At 46.5% G+C, this 12,745-nt stretch overlaps 1 protein-coding gene across 2 annotated transcripts in view; it reads left to right on the top strand.

The window, feature by feature from the left end:
- Positions 1 to 12,745, top strand: part of GRIK3 (glutamate ionotropic receptor kainate type subunit 3) — a 213,468-nt gene that overhangs the window by 135,181 nt on the left and 65,542 nt on the right. For both annotated transcript variants that reach the window (XM_011357999.1, XM_011358000.1), the window contains exon 3: positions 10,059 to 10,316. In XM_011357999.1, coding sequence (XP_011356301.1) covers positions 10,059 to 10,316 — 258 coding nt within the window. The remainder of the gene's footprint in view (positions 1 to 10,058; positions 10,317 to 12,745) is intronic.

Here is a 12,745-nt window from a genome sequence, read left to right as displayed (position 1 = left end):
TAACAAGAAAATCGTAAAAATAATTTGTAGTAAATCCAATCAGTTTTTCTACACCTGAATTTTAAGAAAAAATTTAAAAACAAGTGTTGGGCTGCCTTCTTCTTCATTAGTGAGACATTTACAATAAATGCCAATGGCTACACAGAAAGGACTGGAGAACTTTGTTCCAAGACTCTCTCTCTCACACACACACACACACACACAAAAAAAAACAAGCAAGTTAACTTGCCAATACCTGGATGAGCCAGCATTTTCCAATGTGGCATGTAGCACATTTGAGTATACAAGTATGCTCTTTTGTTACTGTTTTTAAAGATATAATTCATATACACATTTAATTGAAATTTAACTTAATGGCTTAAATAACTCTGGAAATAACTTTTATAGAACCTTAGAGTTTCATGCAACTCCCAGAGAAGACTGAGTCATCCTTCCTATAATTTGCTGTCATAGCTGCTTGCTTTTCTTCTTCAAGGCTCTTATCACATTAGTGGTTAAATAATTGTGTGTGTTTAATATCTTTGCCCTTTTCTCCAACACCACTGACAAGAAGGCTCTCTCTTATTGACTGATGTAGTCCTGGCACCTAAAAGACTGGTGTATGCTCAATGAAACGATCATTGAGTAAATCAGTGCATGACTAGTATAAGAATGGGGTGTGGAGGTCTGAGCACCATTGTCCAAGACTCCTGTCAGTTGAGCTTAGAGACAGAATCATCCAGGCACTTTGGAAAAATTGAGGCCGATCTATAGGGGACCCTTGATCTTTCTAAGGGGTCCAAGTAGCTAATCAAGGTCTCCTGGGCTCCCAGGTACAGACCTGCCAAGGTGCTGCCTGCTGCTAGCTCTGTTTTCCAACATTGTGGATAAACATTTCAGCACAGAAAGGCAGTATAGAATGGGCTTGCAGCCAAGACTGCCTGGACTTGCACCCTGTCCTCTCTGATATTAGTTGTCTGACCTTGGGCAATATGTGCCTCAGTTTTCTCCTCTGCAAAATGGCAACACTTTTATGACATGTTTAGAACAATGTCTGGCACATTTGAAGTACCATTTGAAGGACTTTGCCCTCATTACATTGGCTGACTTGCTCTCCACACACTGAGTCATCAAGTCAGGTACCTCATACCTATAGGCACTTTCCCACTGCTGGCCCTTTTTTCCTCCCACCCTGCTTCTCTTTATGCACTGAAGATTGGAGGGGCCCTGACATTGAACACAGCTAACGCTGACATTTTTGAGGCCACTTCCCTGAGTCTGAGAGCCAACATGCACCCAGACTACAGGCACCTCACCCTCTAGCCACGCCACCCTAACAGCCTCAAAGAGCGGTCTTTTGTCCATCGCCCCTCTGCCATGCTGGCATGCCCTCCCTGCCCATGTGTTCCACACTCTCTCCCCAGCATACCTTGCAGCCAGCACTGTGCAATCGAGTATACGCTTCCCTGCTGAGAGTCCATGCTAACACCCTCTGCCTGGCCTTGTCTATCTAGAAAATGACTGAACTCAACCAAAACTGCTCAGTCAAAAGGTCAGGACACAGAACAAACACCTGGAGTCAGAACACAGAGTCCCATGTGGGCAGAACCATCCTAAAGGGCTAAGCTGAATCTTCTGTCCATTTTTTTCTAAAACCCACTGAAATAATACAATGACTCTCTAGTGGTGCACTTGCAATTCAGTGCAAGGACCTTCCCCAGGCAGCAGTGAGCCTTGGCAGAGCTTCAGAGCCTTTTAAGGCACTTCTTCCAGTAGGAACTTACAGTCCTGCATATGTGAAACTGCCCAGTCAGTGGTGGGTGAGCAGACCAGAGATGGAAACACCCAGCTCCGGAAATACAGCCAAAAACATCCCAGTGAGCAAAGCTACAGCCCCTCCCCACTCTACACCAGATCATGTGGCTCGTTTGCTTAAAATCCTAGACGGCATGTCCCATCTTCTTTCTCCAAATCATCAGGACCCATGAGTCTAGTCCCAATGTCACCTTCCAGCCACATCTGTGCCACTCGCTCCTTCAGCCTCTGGGTTCTAGCCATACCTACCATCCTCAGGGTGCCTCGCTTCCTCCCACCTCAGGGCTTTTGCACATGCTGCACCCTCTGCTTGCATTTCCCTTTCTCTTGTAAATTTCACCCCCCCTGCCCTGCCCTTTATCTCACTAACTCATGCTTCCCCTCTCAAACTTCTGGGGAGCCCTCCTTGAGCCCCCAGATAAGGTCTCCCTGCTTCCATTTTTAACACCCCGGACTTTTATTTCACAACTCTGAACCCTGGTGTGTGTGTGCATGTGCGTGTGTGTGTGATTATGTAATTATTGTCCATCTCTTCCACCCTTTGCCTTTTCGCTGCTGTATTATAGAACCATTGTTCTGACTGCTGGTGCCATACACTAGTTTTGCCTGTTTTTGAATTTTGCGTAAGTAGAATACCAGTGTGTACTTTTTTAAGTTTTGCTTCTTTCCTCCTGCAATATATCTGTAAGATTCACCTATAGTATTGAATATAACAGTAAACTTTGCTCTTCATTGTTGTGTAGCATTCCACTGTATGAATGTGCCACAGTTTTTATAACCAAAAATTACTGTTGGACATTTGAGTTGTTTCCATCTGGGGTCATAGAATAGTGTTGCTATGAACATTTTTGTCAAGTCTTTTGGCACACAAGTGTGCACATTTTTGGTTGAGTATATACCTAAGAATGGAAGTGTGAGGTCATAGGATGTGCATATGTTCAGCCAAACAGTTTTCCCAAATTGCCATACCAATGTGCACTCCCTCCAGCAATGGATAGCACTTGGCACTACAGCTTTTCTAACTCTTAGTAAAATCAGTTTTATTTCAAATTTTGGCCATTTGGATGGTTTATGTAGTAGGCATCTCATTGTGTGTGTGTGTGTGTGTGTGTGTGTGTGTGTTGCATGTCCCTGATGACCAGAGATGTTGAACACCTTTTCATATGTTAATAGATCGTTTGAATCTTCTCTCCCCTGGAGTGCCTTTTGAGCCTTTCAACCACTTTTAAAAATTGAGTTGTTTGCCATTGTCTTATTGATTCGTAGGAGTCTTATATATTCTTGATAAGGGCCCTTAGTTAAATATATGTATTCATATATCTATTGCAGATAAGTTTGCCTTTTCACTCTCTTAGTAGTATCTTTTGAGGAGCAAAGTTCTTAATTTAAAGAAGTCTAATTTATCCATATTTTCCATTATGGTTAATGCCTTTTGTGTTGTTTTGTCTATCCTAAGATATTCTCCTGTGTTCTCTTCTAAAAGTTCTATTGTTTTACCTTTCGGAAGTAGCTGTACGATCTATCCCAAATCGAATTTCTATGTACGGTGGGAGGTAGGGGTTGAGGTTAATTCTTTTCTACGCACTGCTGGTGATAGTGAAAACTGGTTCAGCTTCTCAGGAGAACTGTTTGAAAGTATCTACTAAAGCTAAACGAATGCCGGCAAGGATGTTTCTAGCCATTTTATTGATAATACCCAAAAGCTGGAAATAAATTAAAGGTCCATCAACAGTAGAATGGATAGATAAGAGTGAAGTTGTACAATGAAATTTGAATCAGTAATAAAAAATAAATAAACTCTTGTTACGCACATCATGTATGAACCTCACAGACATGATGTTGAGTGAATAAACAGTGGTTACCTCTGCAGGAAGGAGTAGTATGCAGTGGATATTAACCAGAAAGGGGAAGAGAGAACCCACTTAGGTGTTGGAAATGTTTTATATCTTGATCCAAGTAGCAATTACACGAGCACAGTTCTATGTAAAAAATTCATAAAATTCTGTGCTTAAAACAAATGCACTTTCCTGTATTGTGTTATATCTCAATAAAAAAAAAAATTAAGTTGCTTCCTTCTGCTGTCATTCTCCCTGAATGTTTCTCTGATAATATACTAAAGACAGACCTGTGCTGTGGTTGGAAGCACCACTGCCTGACCCCAGAGGCATTTCTGCTGTCGGATCATGCTCCCCATCGGGCATCTTCTCTCCCTGGGGAGCCCCGTGTTCTGTGATCTTTGTTTTTCCTTTTGATCTTTGGTTTTTAAAATTCTCAGGAGCATCATTAGGACCCTTCCAAGGGGCGGGTGAACTTGGGCCTAATTCCAGTTAACCCAATGATAATTTATTTTCCCTCGGCAGAGTTTCCTGTCACCACTCCCTTTTGCACCAGCTGGATCCAGCCACCTCAGGGCACATCAGGTGCGGGGATGCAGAGACAGGGAGCCTGGCACTGCCTGCCCTGCCAGCTCTGGTTGAATTAGTTCCTTTCCTCCACGTGAGACCCAGGAGGCCTTTCCCCATTAAAAGAGACTTTCACTTATTGTCTTTATTTTTAAATGTTTTGTGGGAAATTAAAATATGAGTGACTGCCAGGTGGTGCCTGAGCCAGCAACCCAGAGAACACTGGTGTTTTCTTCCAAGCCTGACCAGAGCGGGCCTGGAATCGACCCAGCACTCCCCAGGCTCCTCTACCTTCACTTATTCTCAGGGCTGCTCAATTCCTTTTAAGACACAAATTGATTGAGATAATTTTTGCTATAACTACAATTGCCATAGAAAGGGGGTAGAGGGAACTGCATTCAGGCTGTGGACTCCTGCAATGACTGTGAACGATTGAGTTACTGTAAAATGACCAGAAAATGGATTCAAAATTGAAGCCACAAATAATGTAATTACTGCAGCATGCACTCAGGGCTGCCAGAACGAGGGTTGGCTGCTGCCCTGGAAACATCTGGATTTAAAGCTGCTGCTGCTGCTGCTGCTGCTGCTGCTGCTGCTGCTGCTGCTGCTGCTGCTCTAACCTCTGCCCTGGTCCCTCTGGGGAAACAGGAATCTTCCAGACTGGAAGATCATTAGAGGGTGGAAGGAACATGGAGGGGACAGGAAAAGGTATGTGGAGAGAGACCAAGGAGAAGAAACAAGTGATTGGCAGCACTGATGCCTCCTGCCACCCAACAGTGGGATTTAATCATTGCATCTCTGGCAGAATGAAACCCATGTGTGGTTATCATCATCATATCACCGCCATCGTCACCACTGTCAGCCCCAGTGCAGCATCCCCACAGCCATTGTCATCATCGTCAACGTGGTATCACCTCCACCCCTAACATAAACATCACCATCTCCGCCTCTCCTTTTATACTCTCTCTCTCTCTGCCACGACAGCAACATCTTCATCATCACCAGTCTCCTCATCGTCAACATCATCGCCGTCTTTTCTACCATCATCATTGCAGTTACAGTCATGGCACTTACATGTCATCAGCAGCAGCCTCATCAATGCCATCAAAATTGTTATCGCCTCCATTTTTATCCTTGCCACCATCACCAGCCCTATCATCATCACCATCACTGTCGTGCGCCGGCACCTTCATCATCACCAATCTCACCGGCACCGACATCATCCCCACCTTTACTGTCCTCACCACCAACATTGTTATCACCCTGCTCCTTCATCAACGTTTATATCACCATCATCCTTTCTACCATCATCATCGCCATCCATGCCATGGCGTTGGCGTCCATCCCATCATTATGTCACAGCATCAACATTGCCATCAATTCCGCTAATCAGTGCTGTCATCGGGATCAAAAACAGCCCTACAATATGGCCCTTTGTATGGCATCGTATGGCCCTACAATATGACGCATGGCTGTCCTGCCCCATGTCCCAGGTGGTTCCAGCAGACTCCTAACAGCAACTAACCCCGCCTCCCCCAGAGTGGTATATCTTTCACCTGGGCCATAAAGGCCATTCTCTGGTGTTCTTAGGGGAAGTACAAATTTCATTACAGTTACCTTTACCATTATCCCACAATCGATGTCAAAATTACTTCCTTCAAGATCACTCTTACAACCCTCCACATCGTCATCATTGATGGTTGGTCCACTCTCCCCGGCCTCAGTCAAACAGGACACCTAGACTTTGCGGCTTGACTTCAGAGGTCGGTCTGGGTGGAGCTGAGGGTGGCAGGGTAGCAGTTGCCTGCCTGTTCCAAGGCCTAGATCAAAGGGGAAAATTAAAAATACAGATTCTTGGAGGTGGGTAGTGGGAAGGAATGAGACACACAGTCATTTGACTAAGTAATCGATCAGAAGGTCCAAGAGGGAAACGAGAAAGAGTAGAGAGAGATGATGGGACAGAGAACTGGGATGTCACAGGACAGCTAGAAGGTTCAAAACAGAGGTAGGAGATATAGGGTGAGAGAAACCTACAGATTTTATTGGGTGTCGTGGCCTTTGGCTTGGGCAAGAAGGGGTGACTAGACCTGGACAGCTGTCACTTACTCACTGTCATCATTTCCTCCATATTGATATCCAGCCTCCATGGCTACAAAATGACTCACACATGGTCTCTTTTTTCAGGCAGCACCTGTTCTCAAAGGGACAAAGTGGTCAAAGCAGATAACCACACATCCAAACAGCAGAACAACAATGTAAATAGGCAGTGAGGGCACTGGTCAGAGACTGGCCTCCTTGGGACAAGGGCACAGAAGAGAACAGTCCCTAAATTGGACAATTTACCAACATACCCAGGGTTCCTATTTTTGAAGCATTTGTTATCACTGGGGTTTGTTTCACACACACGGCCACACAGAGTGCTATCAAGGTTTATTGACTCCAGGGTAACAATAGCAGGGAGGAAACAGTGCTTCTCTGACTTGGACTCCAGTCCCACAACTGTAGGAGCACCAGGAAGTCACCACATGCCCCACTGAGCATCCTTTCCTGCACTTGACATTGGCCAATAGGAATCCTAGTGACTCAAAAGATGCCCTCCGTATTGGCCCCAGTGCTTCCCACACATGGCTGTCCTGCCCCATGTCCCAAGTGGTTCCAGCAGATTCCTAACAGCAACTAACCCCGCCTCCCCCAGAGTGCTATATCTTCCACCTAGGCCATAAATGCCATTCTCTGGTGTTCTTAGGGGAAGTACAAATTTCAGGAAAAATAACCACTTTATATAATGTCTCCTATTCCCAGGAGGCAGTGAGGGAGGAGGGAGTATATGTCAGTGGAGAAGAAAAATACTCTGAAGACCACACATTCTGACAAGTTCAAAACTACCCTGTATCTTTGGATCCATTGGTACCACCCTTAGCCCAGGCAAGAGTTTCCTTTTCCCAGGGCCTATGCTTTGAAGGTGCTGCCCTCACCCTCCTCTGGTACACATCTTCTCCCAGGACAAGGGATCAGTGGGACCAAGGGGCCTTGCCCATTAAGCTCCTGTGCCCTGCCCTTCTAATCTTTGCTCCAAGTATCTGTAACCCTGAATTTCCTTCCCAATCGGCCCTGAACCCACCTCTAGGCCTACATGAGCCTCCTCCCCGGGAGGTCCTACAGAGGGAGAGTCATGCTGTATGGTTGCACTCCTAGGCCCTATCTAAGGCTGAGCAAGGAGCAGATGTTTGCAGAGATGTGGCCAGAGCTCAGTTATAAGGGCCAAGATGTCCACATAGAGAGTGCAAGGCCTTTTATGGTGCAGGGTGGAGCCAGTGGTCAAAGAGAAGGGCGCAAGTTAGCTAGAGCTACCTCTCCCCTTGTCGCTGCATTTGAGAAGTCTCCATTCTAACCTGACATCCCAAGTTGTTATGAAGGTACATATTTGTCAAGGTGGGAGGAAAGAGCATATTTTATGTAAGTTTGTTAGCTCGACTTAACAACATTTATTTAGCTGCATGGTATATGTGCCTCCATGTGTACTCTGACCCTGGGCCCTTAGGGGTAGACCTGATCCCAGTAGGTCATTCCCAGAGGTCCTTGAGGCAGCCAAGATGCATCTGAATCCACTGGGTATCCATGCTTAGGTGCTCTGTCCTGCCTCCTCCTATGTGTATCATATGTTCATACATGTGCATATAGTTCATTCCCATGGCCACAGGCTGGTGAGTTTGTTGATGCTCTTCAGTTAGGGTCTTTCTGGTTGCAAGTGACAGAAAATCAAATCTTGACTGGCTTAAGCAAAAAGAGAATGTATTGATTCAAGTAATCAAAGTTTAGGGTTCTACTTGATGAGGGGCTCATATTTCTTTCTCTCTTGGCTCTGTTCACCACCACACTGATTCTATTCACAGGCAAGCACTGCACTTTCTCTGTAAGCATAAGGTGGCTACTGCACCTACAGATCTTACTGCCTCCCAGGTCCAGTTACAGAGGGAAAATGCCCAGTTCTCATTGCCACCGAGTATCATGGCATCCCATCAGCTCCAATTGGTCCCATGATCATCCTCTAAACCAATGTCTGTGGCCGGGGGAGGTCAATTGTAGTCTGTCTAGGGTCTAAGTCACTCACACACCCCTGATAGGTCGGAAGTGGAAAAGGCCAAAGTAGAAGGGGAGATAATTGCCAGAAGAAGGGGCAGTGACTCCTGGGGAGCCCTCCCCTTGTTGCCCCTGAGAGGTCCATTTTATGGATCTTCAAGGCACACTCACTGTGTGAGCCTACATCCCCCTTCGAGCCCCAGCTGTCCTGGGGCTGCTCATTTCATGCTGTGTTGTGCCCACTGATGTTGGACCTTCCCAGAAGCATCTCCTGTCTGACCTGCCTGAGCCGTTGGGCCTCCCGGAGAATGTGAATGGTTTGAAGGCTGGGATTCAGCATTCATTCATTCGGCAGATGTTGATTAAGCACTTATTCAGACCATGTACTGTTTTGAGCACTGTGAATACAACAATAAACAATGCAGATCAAGCCCTTGCCTCTTTGGAGCTTACGTTTTAGCGGGAGGAGAAATAAATAAATAAATTTATTTATTTATTTAAAATCAACAAATAAACAACACTTCCGTGGTTATTTAGTAAACAAAGAAATAAAGCACGATATGGGGTTGAGGGAGTGTGGCTGGATTGGGGTTGCTATTATAGGCTGTGCAGTGATTCCTCTCCAATAAGACACACAGATGCAGAGACCTAAAGGAGGGGAGGGAGAGAGTCACGTGGAGATCTGAAGGAAGAGCAGTCTAGTCAGAGGGGCAGCGAGTGCAAAGGCCCTGAGGCAGGAGTATTCCTAGTATATGTGAAGAACATCATGGGAGCCAGTGGGGCCTGGATGCTGTAAGGAAAGGAGAAAAGGAAGGGAGAGGAAGTCAGAAAAGCAGTGCGGATGGAGGTATGGGGATGGGGCGGGGAGTAGCCAAAATAAGAACTTTGGCTTTTACACTGAGTGAAATGGAAACCCTTAGAGCAAAGGAGTCGTGTAATCCACTTCGTTTGTGCAAGGCTCACTCCAGCTGCTGAGTGCAAAATAGATGATAGGATCACTGAGGAAGCTGGAACCAGTAAGGAGCCTTCTGCAGTCATCCAAGTGAAAGATGATGGTGGCTTGGACCAGGGTAAGAGTGGTGGGAAGTAGTCATATTCTGATATATTTTGAAGGTGAAACAACAGGAGTTGTTGATGAATTGGGATGTGGGATACGAGAGAATGAAAAGAGTCAAGACAAAACCAGGGTTTGGGGCATAAAGTGCTGGGACAGTGGAGCTGCCATTTACCAAAATGGGGGAGGCTGGGAGGAGAAGAGGGGGTTCCATTTTGGACATGTTAGGTCTGAGATGCATCTCAGACTTCCAGGTGGTGGTGTCGAGTGAGAGATGAAATGAGCAAGTTGGATTTTAGGAAACAGGTTGGGACTGGAGTTTCAAGTTTCAGCGTCATCAGCAAGTAGGTGTGTCATTGCTATTTGTTTCAAGTTCCCACACAGAACAGGGCGTGGTGTAGAGCCAGTGAAGCCAATCACAATGATGACAACGTCAAAAGTAACCATTGTTTCTATTGCATGAGGGCTATACTGACGTGCTTACATGCAATATCTCATTTGACTTCCTGTGATCCCATGAGACAGGGACTATTACAACCCTGGTTTCCAGATGAGAAAATAGAGATTCATTGAGATTGTCAGTCATCCACCCTCAGAGGGTTCCAGTTGCTGTTTTCCCATGTGTTTATGAGATCGCCAACATCATTGTCCCCCATCCCCCCAGCCCCTAGCTGCATGATAAGACCCAGCACTGACCCCTGTACTGTTCTTCCCTTCCTCTGTTGCAGCCTGTGACCAGCTGGCACTGGGCGTGGTGGCGATCTTCGGGCCATCACAGGGCTCTTGCACCAATGCCGTCCAGTCCATCTGCAACGCCCTGGAGGTACCACACATCCAGCTGCGCTGGAAGCACCACCCGCTGGACAATAAGGACACCTTCTACGTGAATCTCTACCCTGACTACGCCTCTCTCAGCCACGCCATCCTCGACCTGGTTCAGTACCTCAAGTGGCGGTCAGCCACCGTGGTCTATGACGACAGTACAGGTGGGTGGCCTGGCCAAGGTTAGGGTGAAAAGGTGAGCAGAGCCCCAGGATCAGGCTTTTGACTGCTCTCTCAATTCACCTGCCTCTAGGGGAAAGGTCTTCACTCACACCCAAGCTTCACTCAGTCACACCGACATTCGTCCCTGTGCTCACTCACACTCTCACATCACTCAGTCCCAGCCCACCTTACACTTGCAGCATGTTCAAATCTGTACTCAGCAAGGCACCCACGCACCCCCCAGCACCTGCATCCATACCTGCGCCCATACCTGCACAGCTGCTCCCACACCTGCCTGCACTCCTAAACTTGCATGCCTCCATCTGTAGCACACATGCCCCACCCTGTGCTGGCTCTGAGTGCAGACTTTGAACTCAATCTGGCCAGTAAACATGTGCTAGCTCTGACGCTTACTAGCTGGGGAGCAAGAAGCTATTGCCTCTCCTCTTTCCTTCCAAAGAGTCAAGTTCCAAGACATTTCTTAGCCCCACCTCTTAAGAGAGTGTGATCTTGGCAAGTCACTTAACCCGTCTGGCGGTCTCACTCTGCCCACATGTCAAGTCAAGAGCTACAGCATCCAGCCTGGAAAGAGCCCTCCAGCTCTCAGCTGCCTGTGATTCAATGTCAGTTCTTGACTACCTCCTAATGGGGAGTGGGAATTGTAGGGAGAAATCCCAAAGAAAAGACATTCCAGAGTTGTTGATTTAACTCGGGATTCTACCAGCATCTATTGAGGCCCTGCTATACCTAAAACATCAGACAGAAGATCCTGGAGGATCCCCCCAGGAACCCCCCACCCTTCCCAGTGCCCCCAGCATGAGGTCTCTGCCATTGAGGGGCGCTCCTGCCCAGCTCCAAGTTACCTCTAGTGTTTCTGCAGCCCTGTGGATTTTCTTGTCTTAATCTACCACTAGAACGATTGTCTTTGTGCCTGTTTCTGCTTCCAGACCATGAGCTTTCTGTGCCTCTAGGGTTTAGTACAGGGCCTGGTACAATGTAGATGTTTTTTAATGTTTGTTAAACTGAATTGAATTGAATTAAATCAAATTGAAAATCAAGTTGAAATAAATTATAGTTTAATTTTGCAGGAAAGAGTGTGTTGGGCACTGGTAAGAATTAAGAAATGAGGATGCAGTTATTCTATCTTATTTTGAGAAGTTATTCATATTATAGGGGAGTGGGTGCCCATCTAGAGGTCACTGGTCCTTCCAGGCTGTCAGAGCTAAGAATCGAGTGACATGTACATACAGTCAGAGCTAAAGATGCTCAGGAAGAGGAGGCTCTATGGCTTTGGTTAGTCTAGGCTGACTTACCAGGGGAGAGAGACATGAGCTTGAGTAGGATGGACAGGGAGAGGAGTCATAAGGGCACTGCAGGTGGAGGGAGCAGCAGGAGCAAAAATGAGGAGGTGGGACCATGCATGGCAGTCTTATTGAGAGGACAGCTTGGCTGGGAGAGGATTCAAATATGGTAAGAGCCACAGGGATTTTTCTTAATGTGACTTTTGCCTCTTATCAGGGAGGAAAATTTGTCTCAGAGCCCTCTCCCAACCCAAACCAGCTCACTGAGTGTGCCTGCTACCCTGAGCACAGTCAAATGGAAATGGGATTGCCATCGACTGGCTCCTTTCAATCTTGAGTCATCTCTTGGGACTGGCACATTGCCACCCAAACAAAATCATGGTTCTCTTAGCATGCTAGAAGCGGGGTATACCCGTTATGTATTTTTACAGTACAGATGCTGCTTGGCTTAGGTTGGGGTTAGGTTCTGATAACATGGCCTAAGAGCCAAAAGATTAGGTCTCTAATTTTTACCCCATTGCTTGTATGCTGCAAAATCTTGGGACGGTCACCTAACCTCTCTGGATCTCAGTTTCTTTATTTGTAACATTGAAACAAAAGTCCCTAATCTGCATGCTTTCTAGGACAGGGAGATGGTTAAGTTGGGTAATGAATGCAGAAGTGCTTTGTAAGTGAAAAGCATGACTCCAACAACATGATTCACTGCAGATATTTTGAGAGAGATTGATTAGGGAAGCAGGCAGGAAGGAAAACTCATCTCAGGCAAACAAAAGAGCCTAGTCCTCTGTTGAGGTTGGCTGAGAAGAGCCTCTGTTCTCCTTCGGGAATACGCTGATGAAAAGGAGATCTGACATTTGCTGCTGGAAAATGTGGGTCACCATATATTACAGGGGGCAATGAACTTGGCTGACAGGAAGGCTGTGGTGGCCTCTGCTCCAGCATCCAGGCTGTCCCTGTCCTCATGTCTTGGGCCCCTAAAGCCCATGTGCCTGCTGATGTTGTGCACAAGTCTGAAAACCGAGCAAGTGAGAGCAGAGTGTGCACTCAGGGCCTTGTGGGGTAACAGGTGTGAGCAGGCAGCATCATTCAGCCGAACTAAGAATTTCTGATATTAGTTTGGAAGAGGGGTA

This window comes from Pteropus vampyrus, unplaced genomic scaffold (genome assembly GCF_000151845.1).
Source record: "Pteropus vampyrus isolate Shadow unplaced genomic scaffold, Pvam_2.0 Scaffold36, whole genome shotgun sequence".
NCBI classification, from domain to species: Eukaryota; Metazoa; Chordata; class Mammalia; order Chiroptera; family Pteropodidae; genus Pteropus; species Pteropus vampyrus.
The sequence above is the reverse complement of the archived record's forward strand: the minus strand, read 5'-3'. Positions and strand labels throughout refer to the sequence as shown.